This window comes from Sporisorium graminicola, chromosome SGRAM_6 (assembly GCF_005498985.1).
Source record: "Sporisorium graminicola strain CBS 10092 chromosome SGRAM_6, whole genome shotgun sequence".
Classification (NCBI taxonomy): domain Eukaryota; kingdom Fungi; phylum Basidiomycota; class Ustilaginomycetes; order Ustilaginales; family Ustilaginaceae; genus Sporisorium; species Sporisorium graminicola.
In genome coordinates this window covers 310,625-335,876 of record NC_043736.1, presented here as the reverse complement: position 1 = coordinate 335,876, position 25,252 = coordinate 310,625, and the positions used below count along the sequence as shown (strand labels likewise).

The following is a 25,252-nucleotide window of genomic DNA, read 5'->3' as shown; positions in this document are numbered from 1 at the left end:
CCCTGCACCTTCCTTGACACAATCTCGTTGGCAGCACAGCGCACGATTGTTGTTATCATCAGCACCACTGCCTTTGTCTCGTTCCTGTTTCAATTGGAACACATCCCTCATCTAGCTCACTGAACGCACCGCACGCTGCATCGCATCCTCCACCTTCGCCCTTGCACAGTCCTTTCCTGCTAAGCACGGCTTCGAACGGTAGCGTTACACAACATAACAGACCGGGAAACAGCCTGCACTCCGCCACCGTCCTTGCTCTAATTGATCAGACTTGTCTCTCTTTCACACCAATACCTCACTACACAACATAGAATTCGCTTCGCCCGTCATGACCGACGCGCCTAACGGCTCCAATGGCCTGCTCAAGCCCTCTGGAATCCCTCCAGCCATGCGCGACACCAAGAACTGGGAAGACCAGGACAAGCTCTCCGACTACATCCCCGTCTCGGCCGACCTCAGTCGAGCCCCCACCGCTTCAGCCTCTGTATCTAGGGCACAGACACCACCCAGCAAGCGCGGCGCTGATTCGGACGATGACGACGATGAGGATGCCGATCAGCTCGACGATGACGGCGATGTATCCATGTCATCCCCCTCCAAGACCGCTCGACAGCTCGAAAAGGAGCGCGAGAAGAACGAGCGTGCGGCAGCGCGCAAGCAGGAGAAAGCGGTCAAGGCTGCCCAGAACGAGACGCTCGCTAGCACGCGCGAAGAGATGGACAAGTCCAAGCTCGCCGATAGCATGAAGCGTTTCTCGTACCTCCTCGGCCAGACCGAGCTCTTTCAACACTTTATCGACATCAAAAAGGAACGCGACGAGGAGTTTGCACGCATGCTTGAAGAGTCGCAGCAGGCCAGCTCCAAGAAGGCCAAAAAGGGCGGGGATACGCGTCGCAGAAAGACCGAAAAGGAGGAGGACGAGGAGCTCCTCAAGGAAGGCGACGAAGAAGAAGAGAGCGCCTTTGTGTTCAACGAGTCGCCAGCCTACGTCAAGGGCGGCAAGATGAGGGACTACCAGGTCCAGGGTCTCAACTGGATGATCTCGCTCTACCACAACGGTATCAACGGTATCCTTGCTGATGAAATGGGTCTCGGCAAGACGCTCCAGACCATCTCGTTCCTCGGCTACCTCCGCGACTTCCGCAACACGCCCGGATTCCACCTGGTCGTCGTCCCCAAATCCACCCTCGACAACTGGTACCGCGAATTCCACCGCTGGGTGCCCGGCTTCAACGTGGTCACACTCAAAGGATCCAAGCAGGAGCGTGAAAAGGTGATCCAGGACCACCTCCTGCCGCAAGACTTTGACGTGCTCATCACCACGTACGAAATGTGTCTGCGCGAGAAGAGCGCGCTCAAGAAGCTCTCGTGGGAGTACATTGTGATCGACGAGGCACACAGGATCAAGAACGTCGACTCGATGTTGTCTCAAATCGTGCGTGCCTTCAATTCGCGTTCGCGCCTCCTCATCACGGGCACGCCGCTGCAGAACAACCTGATGGAGCTGTGGTCGCTGCTCAACTTCCTCCTGCCGGATGTGTTTAGCAACTCGGAAGACTTCGAATCATGGTTCAAGGGCAAAGGCGACGAGAACCAAGACCAGGTGGTGCAGCAGCTGCACAAGGTGCTGCGGCCCTTCTTGCTGCGTCGTGTCAAAGCGGATGTCGAAAAGTCGCTGCTGCCCAAAAAGGAGATCAACATTTTTGTCGGTCTCACCGACATGCAGCGCAAGTGGTACAAGAGCATCCTCGAAAAGGACATCGACGCGGTCAACGGCGGTGCTGGCAAGAAGGAGGGCAAGACGCGACTGCTCAACATCGTCATGCAGCTGCGCAAGTGCTGTAACCATCCGTACCTGTTTGACGGCGCTGAGCCCGGTCCTCCTTTCACGACGGACGAGCATCTGGTCGATAACTCGGGCAAAATGGTGATTTTGGATCGACTCTTGCGTAAGATGAAAGAAAAGGGATCGCGCGTGCTCATCTTCAGTCAGATGAGCCGAATGCTCGATATCCTCGAGGACTACTGCCTCTTCCGCGAGTACCAATACTGCCGCATCGACGGTGGCACGGCACACGAGGATCGAATCGCTGCGATCGACGAGTACAACAAGCCCGGGTCCGAGAAGTTTGTCTTCCTGCTCACCACCAGGGCCGGTGGTCTGGGTATCAACCTGACCACGGCCGACATTGTGGTTCTGTTTGACTCGGACTGGAATCCACAGGCGGATTTGCAGGCCATGGACCGCGCGCACCGTATCGGCCAAACCAAGCAGGTCTACGTGTTCCGCTTCGTCACGGAGCACGCCATCGAAGAGCGCATCCTCGACCGAGCCGCGCAGAAGCTGCGTCTCGACCAGCTCGTCATCCAGCAGGGACGTGCGCAGCAAGCGGCCAAAGCAGCCCAGTCCAAGGACGACCTGGTCGACATGATTCAGCACGGCGCCGAAAAGATCATCTCGAACAAGGACGACATGTCGATCAACGACGACATTGACGACATTATCTCGCGCGGCGAAGAGCGCACCCAGGCAATCCAGGCCAAGTACCAAGGGCTCAACCTGGACGATCTCAACAACTTCAAGTCGGACACCGTGTACAACTGGGAGGGCAACGACTTTTCGGAGCGCAAGCCGATCGGGCAGCTGTGGATCGAGCCGAGCAAGCGCGAGCGCAAAGCCAACTACTCGATCGACAACTACTACCGCGATGCGATGCGCGTGGGGCCCAAACCGGCGCAACCCAGAGCGCCGCGTGCGCCCAAGCAGATCAACATCAACGACTTCCAGTTCTACCCGGCGCGTCTGGCCGAGCTGCAGGATCGCGAGACGGCGGCGTACCAGCGTTCGATTGGCTACCGCGTCCCCGCCAAGGAGGTGGGCGACGGGCAGACGGCCGATGACGTCGAGGCGGAGCGCAAGCGCGAGCAGGAGTACATCGACACGGCCGAAGCGCTCACGGAGGAGGAAGTGGAAGAAAAGGAGCAGCTGGCTCAGGAAGGCTTTGGCAACTGGAACCGACGCGAATTCCAGATCTTTGTCCGTGGCTGCGAGCGCTACGGTCGGAAAGCGTATGCGCTCATCGCTGCCGACATGCCAGACGCCAGCAAGACGGAAAAAGAAGTGCGCGAATACTCGAAAGTGTTCTGGGACCGCATCGATGAGCTCGCCGACTCGTCCAAGTTGGTCGCGCGCATCGAAGAGGGTGAATCCAAGCTGGCCAAGCAGCAGCACCAAGAAGCGGTGCTCAAGCGCAAAGTCCACTCGTACCGCCAGCCACTCTTGCAGCTTAAGGTGCACTACGGCCAGAACAAGGGCAAGAGCTACTCGGAGGAGGAGGATCGTTTCCTGCTCGTCAAGCTGGCAGAGTACGGTCTCGGTGAGGGGGATACCTACGATCGCATCAAGAAGGACGTCATGGGCTGGAGCGGGTTCAGGTTTGATTGGTTTATCAAGAGCCGTACGCCGCAGGAGCTGGGCAGACGCTGCAACACGTTGGTGTTGTTGGTGTTGAAGGAGATGGAGGAGGAGGACTCCAAGCTAGGTGGCGGTAAGAAGAGGAAGAGCGGCGTGGATACCGGGAGCAACGCGGGGAGCAGTAGGGCCGGTACGCCCACAGTGAGCGCAGGTGGCGCGAGTAAGAAGAAGAAGAGGTGATCGATCGCCTTGCGTCGCCCGGAGTCCTCATCCTGTATCATTTGTTCATTTCTTTTTCCAGTTTCGCAAGTTTAGAATGTGTTGTTTCCATTGCCACATGCTCTCACTACAGTTAAGCTGCAGTCACAGTGTGCGGAGATGAGCTTTCAGCCGCAGCAGCACCGTTGCTCCACTGCGAGCTGCCTTACGGGGTCGAGTTCACGTCTGCGACATGCATTCGGCGACCCGTCCCATTTTCGCCCTTCTGTGCTTGCAAGTCCCATCAGGCAGGAACAAAGCCGATGAGCCTGCGTACCTCGTCGGCCCTGGCCTGCTCCAGCCGATCGATGAGCAGCAGCACCGCGGCCGCCCTGGCGGTGATCTTCATTGCCAGTGCACCCGCCTCGCCCGCCGCCTGCCCCTGCTGCAACTGCGCAAACACGTCCTGGGTAAACTGCACCAGCCCTGCTAGCCACCTTGCACACGCGGCATTCAGCAGCGCCGCGGGATGCGAGTTGAGCGCGCGATCCAGCACCAGCGCAAGCAGCGTCAGTGCGGAGCACGTCGTCACGGGCGCGGTCTCGCTAGCAGTGGTGGTGGTGAGTGCGGAGAGGAGCTCCAAGACGGACGGCGAGGCCTGTTCGATCGTGTGGCCGGGTGCGAGGGAGACGAGGACGGTGAGCGTGTCGAGAAAGAGCGCTTGCGTGGTTGGAGTGAACAGGGCGGATGTTCCTGCGCCGAGTCGGCGGGAGGAGGAGGAGGACGAGCGGTAGGAGTGGTAGGCGAGGAAGCGGTGGATGAGCGGGAAGATGTACAGCGCTCCGGCAAGGGTTACCCATTCCTGCTCGTCCGCCACTGTCGCCCTTTCACCTAGCGTCGAAGAGTCTTGCAGCTGCACCAACTTTCCCCTCCCCTTCGACACGGTCGACTTGACCTGCAGCTGCCGCTCGCGTCGCATCTGCGGCACCCTCTGCTCACCCACCTCGCGCGCACCCCGGATCACGGCCGCTCCAACCCGATCCGCCCTCTGCTCCACTTCCCCCACCTCCTCCTGCTCCTCCGCATCCACACCACCATGACCCTGAGCCAGCACAACCGCACTCTGCACAATGCCCGCCCACATGCTCATCCGCTGAACATCACTGTACTGGCTACCAAAACTCTGTTCCGCCAACACGCCCACCACCACGCGTGGCACCGCAGCCGCCAACGCACCCACCGCGTCCCGCCGCATCGCCTCGAACCGTTTGATCCCAAAGTTGTCGTGCAGCGCCACAAGCGTCAAGCACAGGTCCACTGCGTTCTCGCCCACCTCCGCCCCGAACAGCTGCGTGGAGCTTTTGCGGCGGATCAGGGGCGCCGCATTGTGCAGGGCGAGTCGGATATCAGAGCGCGAGGCGGAGCGGAGCAGCGGAGAGAGTTGCGAGACGTACACGGGTGTGGCGGTTTTGGTGTGGAATTGCGGGGCATGCGATTCTGGGTTGGCTTCAAAGTTGTCGATCTCGGACGCCTGACCACGGCTGGACTTCGATTTGGGTGCGAGCGGGGATGGTTGAGAGGAGAGCAAAGAGTTGCTTTCGGTGGGCGACAGACCACTAAGGGAGGCGGCTAGGCGATGGATCGAGTTGGAGTCGGTGGGGGCGACATCGCTGTCTGAGTCATCGGATGAGCTCGAGGAAGAGGAGACAGACTGGCGAGAGGGGGAGCGTTGAGGGTGGGAAAACATCTTCAACGGTGGCGAAGAAGCCAGTTCCTTTCCTTCTGTTTCGTCGTCTGAATCGAGCATCGTGATCAGAGGGCGAGCGGGTCTACCGCTCTCCTGCATACGACTAGGCGGCTCGACCCGTTCTGGCAATCTGCGCGTCTTTGGCTTGCTCGCTTTCTTGCTCCTTCTCTCCACCACAATCTGGTCTTGCTCTCTGATCCCCACGCCGCCATCCTTCAAAGGAATCACACCTAGCACCTTCACTGCCTCCGCAATCGCATCTGCACCCCACCCCTTCTCCACCTGCCCAACAGCCACGACATGATGGCTCCACGCATCGCTCAACGCCCGCAACACTCTCGCCTCCTCCCTCCCCTCCCCTGCACCATTCCATATCCCGCTCCCGAAATTCAACACCTTCCCACTCCCCTCGATCGTCGTCTTGGCACTCAGCAGCTCGGCGACCAGCATCCCCAACCGCCGCACCGTGGCATCCGAGTGCTCCAAGTGTGCCGATACGCCGTCGAGCACTGTCCGTGATCGCGCGATTGCTGGCAGCGCTGAAGCCGGGCTGGTGTCAGACGGGATGGCGGCGAGCAAGCATACGATGAGCGTGGTGAGGAACAGCTCTTCGGTGAGGAGCGAGCGTCGGATGCGTGCTGTGTCGGCCCAGCGCGAGAGCGTTGCTTCGAGGCATGTGCATAGCGAGTCGGTGGCGAGCTGGGAGGACAGGTAGACGCACCAGCTCCAGGCCAGGAGCGGAGATTGCGGGGCGATTGATAGTGCGAGTGTCTTGAAGGCGGAGATTGTTCTGGATGTTGGGTCGGCCTCGTCATCACCGTCGTTGGAGTCAGAGCCGGAATCGGTTACGATTAAACCGGGGCTGAGAGCACCAGAGGGTGGGGAAGAGACGAAAGTGCGCAAGATCAGTGCTACAGCAGCAACCCCTTCCTGCGACACTGTACCCAAGAACGCTGAGCCCTCCGTTCCCGCTTTCCCGCGCTCCACACTCGTCACCAGCCCTATAGGCATCCTCTTGCTCACCACGAGTAGGTACTGGAGCGTCTCGATCAGCCCCAGATCCAACTTCATCCGCAACCTGCTTCCCAACTTGCTCCTCAACTGCAGACCCGCCCGCGCCAGGCATTCCTGCTGCCGCTGTTCCATCGCAAGCCGCAAAAAGACCACCCAGAATCCCGAGCCTTCTGTATGCACCCCGCTACCCAGGTATCCCATCTTCTCAAGCCGCACGACCACATCCTTGAGCCGTCTGGTCTGCACGTTCTGCATACCGCTCGCTAGGCAGCGGGCGAGGCCGGAAACGAGCACGCGCTCGATCCACACGTGCGGAGTGAACGGCAGCTTGCCCTCAGTAGCATTTGCTAGCCGGTCGGGTAAGGAGGAGAGCAGACGCAGCGTTTCGGTCCACGCCACGTCGGCACGTGCCGTGTTCGGCTCCGCTGTGACCGCGGCTAGCAGCGAGGCGAGGGAGAGAAGCGACAGTGCCCGCACGCACAGCTGCTCGAGGAGCGCTGACGCTAAAGGATGAGGCTTGGTGGGGAGGAGACGGGAGATGGTGCGCAGCGAGCACTGCTGGATGATCCCCTGCTTGTGTGGTTGGGTGGGAGGGCCGAAGATCCAGGTGTTGATGAGATCGCGGAATTGGACTTCGTCCAGAGCGGAGGACCAGTCGACAGTGATGCGTGTGAGTAGCGCTTCTTGAATCACTTCTATGAGAAGGACGTCGATGCTAGCGCTTTGAGACGATGAGCTGCTGGCGGGAGCGGTGGAGGACCGGGTGTACGCCCTGAGGCTAGGTGGAAGACCTTCTTCGCCAGTCCATTGTGACAGCGGAGCAGTGAATGTAGCGAACACCTCTTCTGCAGACTCGAACCGCCTCACACCTTGCGTAACCTCTTTGAAGTCGTGCCTGAGCTGCCGAGAGTCGGCTGGTTGTGTCGCGTCCATCCTTTTGCAGTCACCGGTGCGACGCTTGCCTGGAGATTCTCGAGTCCACCTTTAGAAGTTGTCCATCCTCGTTAAACGCTCGTCTTTTCTTTGCAGGTGAAAATTCGCGATCGGGAACGGGTCTATCCGGTGGCGAGAACTGCCGTAGCTTCGATGCAGCTGCTTGCGTGTGCTGCTCGAAGCGTGTTGTTGAAGGAGAGAAGATAGGTTGTTCGTCTTCGTTGAATCACTTCATTTCCTCCACACCAACACGTCCCGACTTCCGCGTTCTTACATTCTAAGCTTTGCAGCGGGACTTCGACCCTGCCACCCAATCAACCGCTTTCTGCCACCAAATCACCGCTTTCCAAGACAAGAGCACCAACAGCCCACATAGCTCCGCCTCAAACACATCCTCACACGCACACATATAGAACAGAAAAGAATAGTGCAACGATGACCATGGATTAAAACGCGCAAAAAAGGAAAAGGTTACGACAAAAACAAGAATTGGCTGCGTCGGCGTTGCGTTAGGTTGCGACATCGCTAATACTGCGAAATGCTGATACAGAGAAGATACACGGAGGGAGCGACCTCAAGACCAGTCCAAAACATCGTCCAAATCCAATCCAATGCCCAGACCCATGGGGACATCGGTCGAAACTTGGCGGTGCTTGGCGTTCCCGCTGGCGCTCGAGATGCTCAGCGATCGATGGTCACGGCTGTTCTTGTTGAGGTCGCCGCCCAATGCCTTGTGCAGTCGCGCCGACGAGCTAGCACCAGAGGGCAGACCCAGGCCGAGGTGGCTGGGTTGCCTCTCGTGCGCGCCACCGTACGCATGGTGCGAGCTGTGGTGACCAACAAAGCGTGGGCTGGACATGTCAAACGTCGGCGTACGAGGGAATGGGGAAGAAGACGGAGGGAAATCATCGCTCGCATCAAACCTGCCACCGCGCATCGACGAAGTGTTGACCTGACGGGGTTGCAGCTCCGGCGTCTTTAGCAGCGAACTCGACCACGGTGTGCCGAGGCCGGACGGCTGGCGGGCGCGTGCTGCACGCGTGCTCGACGTGGGCGATTGCAGCTGCCAGGCACGGCTGTTGCTGCCGCTGTAGAAGGCTTCGCTGCCCAGGTGGTCATCAAAGCCATCCACGTAGCCGCTGCTGTACACCAGGCTGGGCATGCTCGTGGAGGGCTCGGTGCCGAAAGCGCCGGAGAGGAAATCGCGGCCAGGCGTTGAAAGAAGTCCGCCGCTGAACGAGTCGACACGCTGGTGACGGCCGCCCGATCGCGACGGGGTCTGGCTGCCGAGAGGCTGAGCACCCGCGCGGTATGCCCATGAGCCGCCCGAAGCGAGGCGCGATGGCGTCGAAAACACATCGGGATGCACCGCTTCGTCGTCCCCAAGACCCAGCGAGAGCGGCCCTGAGTGACTGGCCTTGCGTCCCGAGGCGTGTCGGCTGGGAGTGCTCATGCCCACCATGCGAGGCGGTGTCGTCTGACGTTCGGACCTTTGGCTTACGCGCGTAGGCTCCCAATCGGCACGTGAGAAGCCGGCAAGCAGGCTGGGTGTGGTGCTTGCTTCGGTGTAATCGGCGGTTGCCTCGCTCAGCTTGGAAGGAGTCTCGGGCACAGCAGGTCGCACACCGGACGAGGCTGTAGTGCTCTTGCGAGCCAGCGGCGATCCGGGCTCGTTCACCCTCCAGCCAACACGTTCGGCTCGCGAACGTCCCTGGCCTTGACGCTTGACGGTGCTTCGTCCGCCACGGTCGCCAACGGACAGGAGCGGTGGGCTGGGTGCCAGTGCGATCGAGGACGACACTGCAACGCCGTGACGGTGGATAGGCGTACCGCTTGGGAGGGTGAAGACGGGTTCTTGGCCTGCGAGCACGGCCTCGAGCCCCTCGGGCGTGCTGAGATGAGCATACGAAGAGACCGATGCAGGCATGGACGAGGCGGGTGACAGGTGCTCGGTGAGCGCAGCGTCGCAGCAGTCGTCGCAGTACCATTCGTCGTCGAGGTCTTTGACCGTGTTGATACCCACGCACGGCAGGTGGAGCCAGTGCTTGCATCCATCGCACTGAACCATGATGATCGAGTCGTCGTCGATGCCGCACTTGCAGCCGAAGATGGCGCTCGTGTTGGATCGCGCCAACGAGGCACCCGTTGCCACCGACTTGCGCGACGAGCTGGCAACTGAGGCGGTCACCTTGGGTTTGCGACCACGACGCTTAGGAGTTGTTTCAGCGACGCGCAGCAGCTGCTGATGTTTCGATTTTCTGCCACGTTTGGACGGGGTTCGTGCACTGGCCGCTGCAGCAGCCGCCGAGAGCTGAGCATGCTGGTGTTTGCGAGCGCGATCGAGCAGAGCCTTGGCCACCATGGGGTGGTGGCGGAAGGCTGCACCCGAAGGCTCCTTGGCGTCAGCCTCGGTTTCGTCGCTTGAGTCGGCTTCAAGCCAGCGCTGAATGCCCAGTCGACGCTTCTGCTTGAGCTCGTCAAGGTGACGACCAGCGGCAGACCAGGGTCCAGTCGGGCAGTCGGGCCAGTCGAGCGTAGGCAGGTGGGGCGCAGAGCTGCTGCCGCCGAGTCGTGGACGGTAGTGCTTGTCGTCTGATTGCTGGGCGTTGACGTCTACAGGACCCATTCGCATTAGAGCCATCAACGCTCGTTGTGCTTCGGCAGTGATGTCGTCGGAGTCTCGATTCGACATGGCCAGCTTCTTGACGGGCGAGGCGGGCTCAGATGCGGGGAACTGGGAGGAGAGCGAGAAGCTCGGAGAGATCCCTGAGGGACACGGTGTACCCACCGAGGTGGGGTCCGTCGAGGAGCCATTTTCGCTGCGTGCTGCCGAGTCTTCCGAGTCGGAGCATCTGAGCAGCGCGGCATCCCGATCCGATGAGCACGAGAATCGTCTGGATGCGAAATGGTTGGGAGAGGGAGGATGATCCGAGATCTGCTGGGCAAAGTCGCGATGAACAGCGACTCGACCTAGGCCTTCCACCTCGACGGGTACCAATTTGGCGCTTTGAACAACCACGGGCGAGTCCTCGATTGTGAAGGCCGAGAAGGGATCACGCGTCTCGGCCAATGCGAGGCCGGACATCACGGGCTCAGGCACGAAGCGTGGGGAGAAGCCGGGCGAGCTCTTGCTTCGATCTTCCGAGAGGGGCACCGAGCTGATCATGGCGGCCGAAGCCCAGCCAGCTGTATCGACAAGGCTGCGTTGAGAGGTGCGCAGCTCTGATGCAAAGGCAGTCGAGGCTTTGCGCTTGGTAGGAGATGCGTTGGTGGCAGCGCTGATCGAGGAGCGAGACGAGCCCGCCATCTTGGGCAGCGTGTGGGGTGCAGCCGCAGCGACCTTAGGAGCGATAGGGGTGCGGTCGCCAACGGGCGATGCCCAACCCATGTCGACGTTGCCGACGCGCTTGCCGCGGCGCGGTGTCGAGAGCACCTTGACGAGCTGCTCGTTCTCGAGATCGGCAAGTGTCGTCTGTGACGACGATGCAAAGGGAGACGAACGGGTGTAGTCGAAGACGTCCAAGCTGGAGAAGGGCTGGGCAGGAGGTGCTGCATCGTGATCGGTGGCGGCTCTCGAGTTCATGACGGTGTCCATGATGCTGGCGGTGCTGGAAGTGCGCTTAAAGGTTCTCCTCGCCTTTTTGAGCGCCGATGATGTGGATGATGCGGAAGGCGCAGGTGAGGCGGAGGAGAGGGCGGAAGCTTTCTTGGGCGAAGAGTTTCGCTGCTTCTTTTGAGGTGAGGGGCAGGAAGTGCGAGATTTCGAATGGAGATGGCCTGCTTTGAGATGACCGGCATCTGCAAAGGGGGGCTGGACATTGACCATCGAGGGCGAGAGAGCGCTCGTCATTTTGTGGATGGGAAGCGACGGATCTACGAGCGGTGACAGTGTCAAGGGCGATGGTGACGGCGACGGAGGGTCGAGATGAAGATACGATCGCGGCATGGTGAGCGAGGCACAGATAGCACAGGGGGATGCATGATCCGGTGGTGAGTCGAGCAGCGAGGGACGAGGGCGAGCACCACGAGCAAGTTGGGCAAACCAGCATGCAAAGATATGGATGGCAAAGGGGGGAGGCGAGGATAAATGAGAAGAAGTGAAGGAGAGGAAAAGATAGATGTTAGCGGCTGGGCCCGAGATATGAAAGGGCAGCAACGATGACAATGGACGGTGGGACGGCAAAACAAAAAAAATTGTTCATAGACGGTCAAGCAGACGACGTCCAAAGCATTGCATTCGAGCAACAAAGGGAAGCAGCAGGCGGTGTAGCGTCACTCGAGCATCGATGTCCACCGCCGCATGGGGCTGCAGCCAGAGCTTAATCGTTCGTCCAAGGAAAGAATGGCGGCGATACATACCTCAGAGGGAATTACGTTGTGATGCAGGAGAAGGAAAGAGAAAAGGCGACCAACGACCAGCGGTAGAGCCTTGCTGAAGAAGAGAGAATGGGCTTGACAAGCTTGCTTGCTCAGAGCTTGAAGTTTGCTTTGCGTCTGCAGCTAGGAAATTAGCGACTGGACAAGGAGGGCAAAGGCTAGATACCGTGACGATAGAAAGAGAGAAAGGGGAAAGGGATGTGCAAAGCAGGAAGAAAGGGAAGCCAAGCGTGTGGTGAAAGGGATGCAGAGTGACAATATGAAAGCGAGCAATCGAAAAGGGAAGTGGGATTGGCCTGTGGCGCGGAATGTGACTGTCGAAAGGGTGCAGTCGGCTGAAGCGAGAGGCTGATTGGCAGTAGCAGCAAAATGGGTCGCAGTGTGCTGCGATGCGATTTCGAATTTGGCTGCTTGCGTGCGTGTGCGTAGCGGGCGGGCGTGCGTGCGTTTTTCGTCGATTTCGTGCGTCGGAAGAGACTAGTTCTCTTTCGAATCGTGCGTAGACGATTGCCGCTCTTGATCGTTGTCAAAGCAAAAAGGCTGTGCGTAGATGTCGAGTGCAATGAATGTGGTGAAGGTGACGAAAGAGTGGTCGACGACGAGTGCAAGTCGTGGTGATGGATGAATGGGGCGCACTGCAATTGAAAGGTGAGCTGCCGAATCAACGATTGAGAGAAAGATGCTGGGAATAAAAAGACAATTATTTGCTGGCAGTCAACGGTGACAGAGGTGGTGGTGGTGGGAGTGACGATGATGATGGTGGTGGTGGTGGTGACGAGGATGTGGATGTGGATGAAAGTGCAAAGCGATAACGATGTCGAGAGACGATGAAGACGAGGGCAAGGCTGAGGACGAGGACGAGGACGAGAGGAATGTGAGTGAGCTGTGAAGAGGTCCGGCCGATGCTCACACTTACCCAACTGATACGGGGACATGCCAGGCACGGAGGGCTGTCTGTCAAGCGAAGGGGCAGAGGATGTAGATGCTCAATCTTGACGGTGGCACTGGGCCCGAAGGCACAAGCACAAGGCCGCAGCAATGCGAATCCTAGTCTAAACTGATACTCCGAACACAGGCAGGGAATTTGTTGTGTCAGAGGAGCAAGCAGGAACGGACAGCACGCAAGCACGAGCAAGAGCACGAGCACCACAGAGCACGCCGAGGCAGAGGCAGGATGCAGGATGCAGAATGCAGGAAACCAAAGATTCTCGACAGAGGGTGCCGGACGAGGGAGCACCGGAAAAAGTGGGGAGACCGACTGGGTGTGCCCATGAACAAGGGCCAAACGGCGTCGAGGCGCACGAGTTCGGGCTTGCAGCAATGCGAACACCACAAAGCAGCATGATGATGATGCAGAGCACCGACCGGGGGTCAAAATCTCGAGGCAAGCCACACATTGCTGCCGATTGCGTTGCTGGCTCTCTCTGCCTCCTCGTCTCAGCTACGTGTCCACCCTACGACTCATCTTGAGCATGCAACTCACTCAGTTGTTACCATCATCCTCATCGCGATTGGGAATGCTGCCTTAGGTCATGCTGAATCTGGTCGTGCAGCGATCGAGCTGGGCTTCGACCATATGCTCTCTACCTCTGCAGAGCAAGCGACAGGGCGGGGATAAGCAAACAAAGAGCGTACGCATATCTATCGCCTGACGGTATCAGCGCCAAGGGGTCCAAGCGCTCCTAAAGTTTGAGCACGGCGACCAGAACAGAAAGGGAAGAACTGTGCGTGGGAAGTAAAGCGACCAGAGCGGCGAACGATGCTGGTTTGCGAACTCTACTTCTCCGAGGAAAGAGGCGCGGCAACTGTACTGTCAAGCTTGAGCTTTAATCTCGAAGGACGGGAAATTCTCGACGCTTTCTTCTCGCTTTTTTCCCTGGCATGTCGGTGGGACTCGCCAAATCGAGGCGAGCGAACGAGCCATCCCTGCCGAAGCGAAACCAAGAGGGTTTCCCCCGCATCGATACAGTATCAGCTTGGACCCGAGCCAGCGACATCGCTATCATGCTGGCCCCGCTTGTAGGAAAGGGGCCAGCGACGAAGCAAGAGGCGATCACAATGGAATGAGAAGAAGAAAGCAGGAATGCGAGTGATGGCATTGGCACCATTCCACACGACCATCGCGAGCAGGGAAACGATCCGGGCTCGCCTGATGGTCGCCGTCAAGTCGATTCAAGATGCATTCCCGTCCCTCTGCTCGTCGGATCGTGAGGCCGTGCGGTCTAAGGCTATCGGCCAAGAGCGAAGAACACCGAGCAAAAGCGGAAGAGGCTTAGTGGATTCAGCTTTCAGAGATCGTCTCCTGCATCACCAGCAGCTGCTCAGGTCATCAGCTTCGCTTTTCTCCAGACGGGACGCAAAGCCGACAGGCCTGCCTTGTCAAGGCAAGGCAGCAAGTGGTGACAAGCCATGCAATGCAATGCGATAGCTTATGCTGTTTGCGGCAGAGAACAAGCGTGGCGAATGTTGAAATTCCAACCTGCAGCTAGGCCCGCAGGTCGATGTCGTGCAGGAAGAAACGCGCTGAACAGAGCAGTGTCTGCGAGCAGAACAGAACAAAAAAGACGATTGATATGCAGGTCGGAGACTGAGACACGCATGCATGTTGCAGTAGCTGCCAACCGGTACTTTACGCGTCGGGCTCGCGTCGCGCGTTTGGATCCTCGCATCGAGAAACTTGCTTCAGGCGAGGCGCGCCAGGCATTTTTCCAGAGCACTTTACGCGACGCGCGATGCGGAACTCGTAAGCTTAAAGCTGCGGCTCGGAGACGACCCTCGCATGGGAACTTTGTTTTTCTTTTCTTTTTTTTGGCATGTCGCTCGCGAACCCCTGTTCGCCCGTTTCCCATCGACCCTATCGCGTCCGTGCTTCTTTGTCTCGCATCCGTACGACGACTGAGGCCCAAAGATCCCCGGGGGTGATTGCTGTTATCGTAGATGTTCTATCTGGCGAGGAATGAGGTCGGCAATGAAAGCACGCCTGGCTTTGGTCGTGCGCACGCTCAACGAGCTCGACAAGCTTGGGAACTGTGGCAAGGCTTCGCGATGCACGACCATGTGAGCAGCAGCGAGACGAGCCGAGTGAATGCTGCGAGAATCGACAAACAAACCGGTGGCTCCGTGGTCACGTTCACCCAGGAGCCACGGGTCCCTCGGTTAGCTGCACAGCATCTCGACCAGAACCGTACCGAGATCTTGTCGAGGGGACCGCAGCGGCCTTGCAGAACTCAGACGATGCGGACAGATGTGTGTGCTAGGCGTAGACAATTGCGTTCGTGAACCGATTGTCGTGGCACTGAAGGGGCCAGTCGACCAAAGTAGGTTGAGCGGGGAGTGGTCCAAACTCGCTCATCCGGTCTTGCTAATCGACTTAACATGCTTTAGGCATTTTTGATTACTTCACACTTAGTCACTGACGGGTTTGCGACACTACACGCACGGGCCTTTTGACCCCTGGGCTGTGCTCTGCGCAGCGCACTGCTTTGCGCCATTTTTCACACCTTACCCGAAACGCTGCGCCAAGCCTTTCTCAGAGCTGTCCAGATTCTCACGTGTACCTTTCGTTTCAAGACGACATCAAAAGTTCACTTTGCGCCGCTGTGCCTGAATGTGATCGCAGCCCGCCCACCCTTTTAAAGTCGTATCCCCATTGTGTCTTATCCAGCACAGCCACCATCACCATCTCCACTGCATGACCGACGAGGCTCTCAAGGAAAGGCTTCGCTCACTCCGTCAAGGACTCCAACCCGAAGCACACAAGACTCCATCCTCTTCTCTTGCTTCCACTACCAACCCGCCGCCCTACTCCTCGAAAGTAACGAAAGCTCGCACATCTTCCTGCGCAGACCAGCAAGCCGACGCGGATCAGCTGTTGTTCGAAAGGCTTCGCAAGCTCCACTCGATTGATACATCTCCACCTCTCCAAGCCCTTTCGACGGCACCACCGCCACGCAGCAATCCTCCCGAGCCTCTGAAAGCGGAACCGCGGGACGAACAGGACGAGATCGACGCTCTCATTCAGTCTGCACAAGACCAGCTAGATCTTGAGCGATCCGCTACTCAAGACATAAACGACGGCGCTGAGTCCGACCATCTCTCTGATTCAGACGTTGAACAGGACATTGACGCCATCACAAAGGACGCCCAAGACATCGTCAACGCCGTTCGTGACGAGCTCGCCCTGGAAAGAAGCGTTCGATCGACACAACCACCATCAAGCCAGGTCCGCACCGATAACGAAGCCGACACTCCCGAGCAAGTGCAGCTAACCATGGTGCATTCCAACGACGAGATCGAGAGAGCTCTCGCAGACGCCTCGCAGGACTCTCGTCTCTTCGCTACCAACGATGTCCGCAACGCTGTCGCCGACGAATCGGCTCCATCCAAGCCTGCCGCCAGCACCACCAAGGCACGTCGCAGCTGGCTCGGCGGACGCTTCTTGTTTGTAGCTATGCTGAGTCTGCTCATCGTCGCGATCTCCTCCGTGCCAGGTGCTTACGCTTTCGGTGCTGGCAACATTCCTTCCTTCGCCTTCATGGAGGGTAAGGCCTTCCGACACGGCGACATCGAAGACATCCTGGAGGAACTCTTCAAAAAGGCCGGCGGCTCCCTCTTTGGCTCCAGCAAATTTGGCGGCCTCGACATTAAGCGCACCTACTTTGGCAACTGGTTGCGCGACTACAGCCAGGCCATGGACGTCGCTGCTCTGCAGAAAATGTCCAAGCAGGCCATTCTCAACCTCGTCATGGTGCTTGGCTTCTTGGCTCACGGCTATGCCACCGCCGAGTTCCAAGTCACCGACGAACGTCTCGGGGTCTATTTGCCCGAAGAGCACCTCGATAATCCCAAGGGCTACGCTGATGGCAAGGATGCTCGTCAGTACGACCCTCGCCTCCGTGAACCCGTCAACCCGCAAGAGCTCGAGATTGACCCACGTTCAGGCATGAAGAACTACCTATCCAACGAGAGCGGCGGATGGCGCACCGGCTCCGGCCTCATCCGCCGCACTCTCATCCGCGTCATCGAGACCGGTCGTCGCGCACGTGATTCGGGACAGGACGCAGAGCTGTATGAAGCCTACCGCCTCCTCGGCCAGGCACTCCATACGCTCGAGGACTTCCCCGCTCATAGCAACTGGACCGAGCTTGCTCTGCACCGCCTTGGTCACCATAACGTTTTTCTCCACGTCGGCGACAACGTCAAGGTGCGCGCTCCGGATGGCACACAGATCGCCCCCGTCGTCACTGGTACGTTTGGGAGTGCCGATTTTATCCACTCGCTTCTCGGAGAAGCACAAGATCACCTGTCGGAAGCCTCCATCTCGGATCTCAACAAGGCTATGGATGACGCCAAGAGGCAGTCGAGCGGCAGCAACCGAAGCATCGTGCAAGACATCCTCGGTACGCTCTCCAAGGTGCCCGGTGCGGGAGGCAGCAATGTTTCGCGCGACCTCCAGGAAGTTTCTCGCGGTCCCGTCGCTGATCCCGCCACCATGTCGCCCCAGGAGATGTACGCCAATCTCTGGAAGATCCTCGAGCTGCGTGACCGCATCATGAAGGGCATCGAGGGTACTATCGAGAAGATTCCGGGCCTCAGCTCTCTTGTGGAGAAATTGACCAACGAGTTGAACGTATTCGTTTTCACCCTCATTGAGCCCTATGCTAAGCCTATCATGCAGCAGGGAATGAGTGCGCTCAAGCTTGGTTCTGGTGCCGTCATCAACAAACAGGAGCAATTCGAAGTGTTTGACGATCCCAACGCCTCCGACCCTACTCATTCGATGCTCAGCAAGGACCACTTTGGACTCATCCTCAACGAGGTCGCTGGTAACGTGGCCAAGATCATCGTCCGCAACACTGTGACCAAGGTGGTCAAGGCATGGGATGACCGCAACCTGGACCCCGCACGCGTTGCTGACGAGTGCTTGGCGCCCATGTTCCACCCGTACTGGTTCAACAACCAGGCACCCGTGCAGAAGGAAATGATGGACTACGTCGCAACCTGGGCCAGAAGCCATCAGACCGAGATCGGCCGTCTGAGCAAGCAGAGCGTGCGCAACCACACCAACACGCGCTCTGGCAAGGCCGAACCGCACACGCACGGAGACGACCAGCCGAGCATCAGCTCCTTCATGGGCGGCGCCAACAGTCAGGCCGCTCACAGCTTCTCCAACAACCACCACTCTAGTGGTGGAGGAGGTGGAGGAGGACACCATGGCAGCGGCGGCGGGGGTGGTGGAGGCGGTGGAGGCAACAGCATTGGATCGCAGATGGCGGGCTACACTTCCAACTACATCTCGAACCAGGTTCATGGTTTCGTTGGCAGCCACGTCCCTGGTGGCCAACAGTTCTTCCGAGAACTTCCAGAGGGCGGCAACGAGGGAGGTCGAGAGCCTTCTGACTACGGCAGCAGCGGTCGTCGTGACGATCAAGACCCGTCCTCGTACGATCACAACCGCCCTTCGTTCCCTCAAGCCGAACCCACCGGTCATGACGGTTATGGCAGTCAGGAACACGCTTCGTATCCTACTCCTGGAGGATTCGCACCGCCTGGCGGCCCGCCTCCGGGCACTGGCGGCTACGGCGCTCCTCAAGGAGGATACGGTCAGCCAGAGTACGCTCAACAGGGCTACGGACAGCCTCCTCAGGGATACGGCGGACCTCCCCAAGGTTACGGTCAGTCGCAGCAGTATCCTCCTCCGGGAGGCTACGGCCAAGGCGGCTACAACCAAGGTGGTGGATATGGTGGCGGGTACTGAGCTCGGCGCATACTTTTGCTGTGAATGCGAAAGTTAACTAACTTAAAGGAAGGCTGGTCATTTGCGTGTGTGCGAGTATTAAAGTCGTCAGCAGTCGTGCATTGTACGACGTCGTTCGAGCTTTGATCTCTTCCCGAAACGGCAATGGTTCGAGAACAGTGCTAAGTTAACCTGTTCGCCTGTCCCACCGCGACCTTCATCCCGCAAGCATGAAGCACGAAACAAGCGAACAAATTTCTTGCGTCGAGTCCCACCTGACACAGGCCTGCATAGCAAGATAACTTAGTACAATACAAATCGTTTGACATTCACGACCAAAGACAGAGAAAGAGAACATGTTGTGCGGATGGGCTGGTTGCAAGCGTTCCGCGCTCATGCAGTGGGCAGTACATGATCGTCGTCGGCAGCCGTGTAGAGGTAGCCCTCGGAGCTGAGCTCCTCGACAGCGACTTTGACGTCCGACACATCGACGCCCTTCAACATCCTAGCGATCAAGTTGACATGGACACCGTCGCTGTGGTTCTCGGCCTCGCTCGTGACGATGCCCATGATCTGGCGCGGGAGCGGGTCGAGGCTCGAGTACAGATCGAGCACAGTCTGCTTGTTAGAGCCCGAGTAGGCGTTGATGTCGCTCGTCTGTGCCTGGGGACGGTCGGCACCCTGTGCGGCGGCACCGCCTCCGTTGGCCTGAGAGGCTTTGGGTCCGCGAGTGAGCTGCAGATGCGAGTGGACGGCTTCGAGACGGTGGAACATGACTTCGTTGTAGTCGATCACCGGACGCATGTGACCCGCAGAGATGGATCGTCGATTCTGGAACGACTTCAAGGTGCCGAGCACTCTTACATAGACGTTTTGGCTGTGAGGATGAGGCGAGCTCGACAGAGAACACACGGGGAACGAGCAACACTGTCAGTATCGTTCATGGCTTTTCCCGCACCTTTCCGCAATCATACTGTGCAAGATCTGCTGTGGAGTAGTGCGGATCCGCAACGAGCCCGCGGGTGGAGAAGTAGCCTGCTCAATTCACAGGAAGACAGCAGCTTCTTCGTTCACTTACCGAATATCGGAAGCCTTGGAGGTGTCATCGCCGGAGCTGTCAAGCCACTGGCGCACCTCGATCTGTCCAGTGCCATCCTCAACGCTGTACGCAACGTTGGTGGCATTCCTGGAGATATTTCGGACCACAGCAACAAAGGTCAGTTGACCCAGCTCCGCACCGTCGAGGGTGAATTCGGCATCTGGATGCGGCTGCTCCGCGTTTAGGATCTGTCGGATGGTGACGGGCCTGAGAGTGTTGTTTCCGGCCCTCTGTGCGAAGTGGCCAGCAATCATGGTGTGGTCGAGAGGGGTCGGTAGGATGGACGAGGGTCGTCGCAAGTGGCGGATATGGATGGAAGAGAAATCAAGGTGTGTCAGCAAGATCCTTCTTTATATACCTTTGTATACGAGGCGGAAGTTGTGTTGTGTTGAGGAGTGATTCGCACCTTTCCACTTGGTGAGTCGGTCTGACTTCCGTTGGCCAAGAAGCCTCCTCCGCTAGCGCCGCCGCCTGTCGCGTAGTTTTGGGCATATGGGTTGCCGTCGCCTCCGAAGCCTTTACGTCGATAACATCAAGGTTAGAATCAAGGTCCGGACCATCACAGTGCGGAGACAGCAAAGCATGCGTCGATGGGGGTAGCAAAGAGGATATCTGGTTAGTAAGGCATGCGCTCACGTAAGGAGGAGTCGTACTCGATCTTCTTTTCGGCGCTCGACTCGTCGATGTTGCAAGAATGCACTTACCGTTGTTGAACATTCTGAGTGGCAGTGGAGTGGTTCCTCGTTAATATATGCGAACGAGTGTGTGTAAGGGTGTTGGAGGATGGATGGGGTAGGCAAAGACGAAAGTGGATGTCGTTCGAAGATGTCAGTTGGCTGCTCAGCTCTCCTTTGCGCGCCACGACAAACTGAGCTTTCGTTCAGCCTTGAAATGTACGTGTTGGTTTTCTCGCCTTTACGCGCCGCTGCACTGCAATTTACGCGTCAGAAGTGTCACTTTCTGACTCTTTTTTCGTGCGAAATTTTTGTCTGGCTGTGGCGGGCGAAGTTCTTCGTGGCCTTCCACAATGCCAATTCCGCAACTCTTCTTCCAGAGCAAACCCTTTCTTGAGTCCAAGCGGAAACAAACGAATCGAGGCGCTCGAACGGCCATGAACGCTCCCCAGCATGCTTCCGGTGGGCATGTAGGCAAAGAAGGGCCAGGCCCATCGACTCTGGAGCACGCAAGGCGGACCCTTCTTATCCAGTACGAAGCACGACTGCCACCACGATCCTACGCGTTCGTGTGGCCGTCACAGACGATCCTGCTGCGCATCCAGCACAAGCTCGACCACGACCTGTTTCAAAGTCCCAGATACGAGGCCACTACGAGGTATCAGACCCTCTTCCTCCGCGAACTGTACGCGCAGCTCGATGCAGCGGTTCAAGCTGAGTGTGCGGTGCTTCGAAGCCGGGGCGTAGAGGAGATCGAGTGGCCAGAGGTGGACGCAGCGCTGCTCGAGAGATATGCCGAAGTGATGGCCAGCGACTCCTCTCGTGCCGCTGCGGTGAGGTCCGCTCCCGACACCGAGTTCACGACGCATTGTTGGCCAAAGCAAGCCTTCTATTCATGCCAGCATCAAGACGGCGCCAACACAGGCGAGAACGATCTGCTCGAGCATTTCTTCAAAGCGACGATACGCGAAGAAGGCAGCGCCATCTCGAAAGGCACCACGGGATTGAAGACATGGGAGGCGGGTCTGCGATTGGCAGGGCACCTTGCAAGTGATACATCGCTGATCGCCTCCCCAGGCGCACGCGTTCTGGAGCTCGGTTCTGGCGCTGGTTTTGTTGGAACCGTATGCGCACTTGAGCAGGCGGCGTCTCCGCACAAGGACCTGCATACATTCATGACCGACATGCCTGGCCAGGTGTACGCGCGCCTGCATGACACCTTGCAAGTCAACGGTCTCGACGCCTCCTCTCGCAGCGTGGAGATCAGGGAACTCGACTGGCTCGAGTTGAGCGCGGAGCGTCGGCAGAGTCAGCAACGAGACGATCTGCCGACGGTCAAGTTGCTTGCCGAAGCTAAGCCGACGCTGATTCTCGCTGCCGATGTGGTGTACGATCCCGATTTGATTGATCCGTTGGTGGAGACGATCCGAGCCTGTCTAGAGGCAGGGACTAGCACGTGCCAGGCTCTCGTGGCGAGTACGATCCGCAACCTGGAGACATATGGTTCCTTCAAAGCAGCTCTGCGTAAGTACTTGGAGGACCCCGCCAAGAGCAGAGCCGCTCATACTGACTCGAACTTCATACCCTTCTATGTCTCTTCTGTTCCCACTTCCAGAATCGTTTGGAATGAAGGCCGATGTACAGGTTCTGCAGAGGCCAACTCTGTCACCGCCCTCCCGCGATCAGGCGTGGCTGTCTGACACTCCGGCGCTGCCTGTCTTTCCCTCTGCCCATGATCCGAGTGTCAATGGAATGGTGGAACTTCTGTGCATTACTCTGGGGTGATCGGCTATCTGGCCGTCGGTAGCAATGTTCGGATGCTCTGGTCGCCAATCCGATGCAGCAGCGGAAACGACCCATGGGAGGAGCATCTGCCAGCTTGTTGCTGTAGCGAGGCTTCGGTCAATTTTGTGGTGGACTATTGGATCCTTTTTTCTCCGTCTCAATTCTCGTCGGACTTTTGTCGGATAATTTGAACCTTTAGAAGACGTTCCTTCTTCGACCACCCTTCGACCCTGTGTTGCATTGCGGCTTGTCACGCTGAACATGACGTCGCCGACGCTGTCGTTCCTACCCTGGACCCACTATCCCCTCGATGTCACCCGAAAGTGCCAAGCTGTTTCCGAAATGTCGCGAAATGGCGGCACGCGGTGAGGCGTATCGCTGGAAAGAGGGTGGTGCCGCGGCAGGTTCGAAACTCTCGGCTCTCGGCACGAACCCCACCCCAACATCCATGCCGCGCAGTGTCCAAGCTGAGCGAGCGAACAAAGCCGAAGGGCTGACGAGACATAGCATCATCTTTGACACGCTGACTGACAGCTATTGACAAGCTTGGATGCAAGGTAAATCCTACGGACCAATCGCTACCGAGGAGTACATGGTGCAAAAGAAAAGGAAAAAAGCGTTGACCGGTTTTTGACCAGCAAGCAACTCCAACGGTCTGGCCATCACGTCGAGCAGTCACTGTCAGCGGCGGTGGAAGAAGGAGCCGAAAGGCCCCACAAGGCCACGCTTCTCGTTGGCAGTGAAGCCCGGAAAGGTGGAAAAGGCGTACACCACATTGGCTTTGTCGTTTCAGACAAGGTACGGGAAGAGACCTCGTGCGGTTACGGGGGCGATCCGCCGACATGTTCTTGCCGACGTAAAGCAGTAGCTCAGGAACGGCCAACGGGTATCGGCTGGTCTGAAGGCCAGGCGGCAATACACAGGGAGAGCACGGCAGCGCCATGTACGTCGACGACATTTGCATCAAGCTCGCAGAGGCTTGCCTGGCGGTAAGACTGGCTCGTATTACATTTCGCACCGCAAGAGGATTGGTGCGCGGCTGAGCAAAACCACAAGCTCCTATTGGCCGCCTTGGCTTTTTTCTGCTTCCGAAATCGTTCAATTCAGCCGTCGTAGGATGTGCGCGCGCGCTCGCGAGCGAGGGTTGCTGTTCTCAAGAGGGCCTCTGCTTGCTTATCGTGACCTGTCGGAGATAGAAATGAGGTTGAGCCGAAGCACACTGAATTCTCGAGAAAAAGAAGACGACGGTCGACGAAGAAGCCGTGGACGACAGGGCGAGCCTGTGTTTCGCATTTTCGCTGCCGAATGACGGCGCCATGCTCGTGGCTTTTCCCCTGAAATCAGCACCGATGATCATCGCTCCAGCGTGTGTTTCTGTCGCGGTCCGGCACGCAGCAGCAAATGCAAAAGCACGCAAAGGCAGACCTAGACAGAAGAGAGAGAAAAAGCAAGGGCAACTCGACAAGAAGTAGCCAGCGTAATCCTGACGCAAACTTGGCCCTGAACCGCCTGAACCCGTTCTCACCTAGGGTCAGGTGGTCCCCATCCAGTAACAATAGACGAGCTGGCCAGCTACCGGAACGCTGGAAGCCCGGCTTGCTTGCCAGTACACGCAAAGGGACCTGATCGCCAAGTAAAAAGATGCGCAACCTGCAAGATGATCGTCAGGGTTGGCTCGGCGGCCGGCCATCTCGAGGGTCGCCCGTTTAGGGGCTTTGTTCGGCACGATCAAGAAGTGTTTGCCCCTGTCGACCTCAGTGTTGTGCTGACGGCGGTCTCGTTCCGTGACTGGTGAGGCATGGGATGGACGACTGACGAACCCGTGAACGAGATGGCGAATGGCGGCAGCCGAAGATGTTGCTCTTGGCGTGATATTGCGCTCTTGACATAGATCTGCCTCTGCACAACGCTGCCTCTCGACACTTGCCCTCGCAAGGTCAAGCTGCTGACAGATTTGTAGCTGCTTCTTTGTGATCACGCGGGCATGGATTCCCGATGCAATGGAAGGCTTTCTTGTTCGCAAGTCCATCGGATCGTCGCTTAGGACATCGAAGGAGGGCGAGAGCGCGACGTGGTGTGAGTTGATCTTTTGCATCTCGAATTCCTTCTGGAAAGAAGGAAAAACTGCAGAGTCGAAACATCTACACTGCAGACCGAGCAAAAAGCGGCTACACATGTACGAAAAGGAACAGCAAAAACAACACAAGCGCCCTGGCCATCGCCATCTGCAGTCGAAGCAAGGCATCGACAACGCTAGTTAGGCACGTCGCAAATGTAAGAGTCGGAACAGCTTGGGCTCGGAGGCAGCAACAAGGCTTCCCCCACCAAGCAACCGTTCTGCTAGCTCAGGCCTCTTCCGTTGGGTGCGTCAAGGAACTGCGCGTTCGTTTGCAATGCCGACGCAGTTTGATTGGACGAAAGACGAGAGGGGCTCAGATCCGACATCGTTTGCAAAGAAGCTTTGTCTTGATGTCCAGCCTCGTTTTCTTGATGGCTCTTCTGGAATTGAGGCTCACGCTCGAGACTGGCGGCAAGAGGTAAGTAAACATGAGCAGACAGAAGCGAGAGCACGACAGCTGCTCTGGAACCTTTGGGGAAATTTGAAGATAAAAATCATTTCATTCCAATCTCGCTTAGAGTGGGCAATTTGGTGTCAACTCGAGGAGCCGTTGCACCTTCGCATCGTTCTTCCTTATCAGAAGAGATGACCTGGACCTCTTCGTTGTGCAACGGCTCTGGTTGACTCGTAGGCCGATTTCGGGCGTCTGTCTCCGCGGCGTCAGCACAAGAATGGGGGTGGAAGAAGCTCGTTGAGCTCTCGCAATTCGGGTACGGCCAATCCGTGACGCAGATCTCTGCATGTCTCTGCGTGTGTGTGTGTGTTTGTGTTTGTGTTTGTGTCTGCGTCTGCTTGTGTGGCCCAGATGCCGAAGACCCTGCTGGAGCGGGCTGTCAGCGCCGCTTGCAAATCACACCCATCCGGATCCGTTTGCCTTTCCTCGCCGCCTGTGGCAAGCCGTATGCACAAGATTCGAACTTTTGAAGCCCTGTTTCGAGCTTTTTTTCGGCCTTAATTGCGTTGGCCTCCGCGGCTGGTGCCGTTGATTTCGTCTCTAGTCGGATTTCTTCTAATTCCTCCCTCCGCCCTTTGGAGCGCTGCAGCCAAAGCGGCAGCTGCACAAAGTGGTCATGTTCGCTTTTCAGTCTGCCACTGGCTCTGCAGGGCGGTTATGCTCGTCGGCTGCTTTGCAGTTCACCGCCGCCGGCGAGCAGT

General features: G+C 57.9%; 6 protein-coding genes across 6 annotated transcripts; 3 read left to right on the top strand and 3 right to left on the bottom strand.

The window, feature by feature from the left end:
• Nucleotides 1–328: 328 nt before the first annotated feature.
• Nucleotides 329–3,655, top strand: EX895_005258 (uncharacterized protein; the record flags this gene model as incomplete). Its single annotated transcript, XM_029885851.1, has 1 exon — nt 329–3,655. The coding sequence occupies one exon, from the start codon at nt 329–331 to the stop codon at nt 3,653–3,655; it is 3,327 nt and encodes a 1,108-aa protein (XP_029737703.1).
• Nucleotides 3,656–3,917: 262 nt separating this feature from the next.
• Nucleotides 3,918–7,307, bottom strand: EX895_005257 (uncharacterized protein; the record flags this gene model as incomplete). The annotated part of the gene is made up of 1 exon (XM_029885850.1): nt 3,918–7,307. The coding sequence occupies one exon, from the start codon at nt 7,305–7,307 to the stop codon at nt 3,918–3,920; it is 3,390 nt and encodes a 1,129-aa protein (XP_029737702.1).
• A 574-nt stretch (nt 7,308–7,881) lies between these two features.
• On the bottom strand, nt 7,882–11,253 carry EX895_005256 (uncharacterized protein; the record flags this gene model as incomplete). Its single annotated transcript, XM_029885849.1, has 1 exon — nt 7,882–11,253. One exon carries the CDS (start codon nt 11,251–11,253, stop codon nt 7,882–7,884), a length of 3,372 nt encoding a protein of 1,123 aa, XP_029737701.1.
• A 4,122-nt stretch (nt 11,254–15,375) lies between these two features.
• EX895_005255 (uncharacterized protein) lies at nt 15,376–18,441 on the top strand (the record flags this gene model as incomplete). The annotated part of the gene is made up of 1 exon (XM_029885848.1): nt 15,376–18,441. The coding sequence occupies one exon, from the start codon at nt 15,376–15,378 to the stop codon at nt 18,439–18,441; it is 3,066 nt and encodes a 1,021-aa protein (XP_029737700.1).
• A 372-nt stretch (nt 18,442–18,813) lies between these two features.
• EX895_005254 (uncharacterized protein) lies at nt 18,814–20,236 on the bottom strand (the record flags this gene model as incomplete). Its single annotated transcript, XM_029885847.1, has 4 exons — nt 18,814–19,297; nt 19,499–19,749; nt 19,926–20,035; nt 20,224–20,236. The coding sequence occupies 4 exons, from the start codon at nt 20,234–20,236 to the stop codon at nt 18,814–18,816; spliced, it is 858 nt and encodes a 285-aa protein (XP_029737699.1).
• A 394-nt stretch (nt 20,237–20,630) lies between these two features.
• On the top strand, nt 20,631–21,978 carry EX895_005253 (uncharacterized protein; the record flags this gene model as incomplete). The annotated part of the gene is made up of 2 exons (XM_029885846.1): nt 20,631–21,717; nt 21,809–21,978. 2 exons carry the CDS (start codon nt 20,631–20,633, stop codon nt 21,976–21,978), a joined length of 1,257 nt encoding a protein of 418 aa, XP_029737698.1.
• Nucleotides 21,979–25,252: the final 3,274 nt, after the last annotated feature.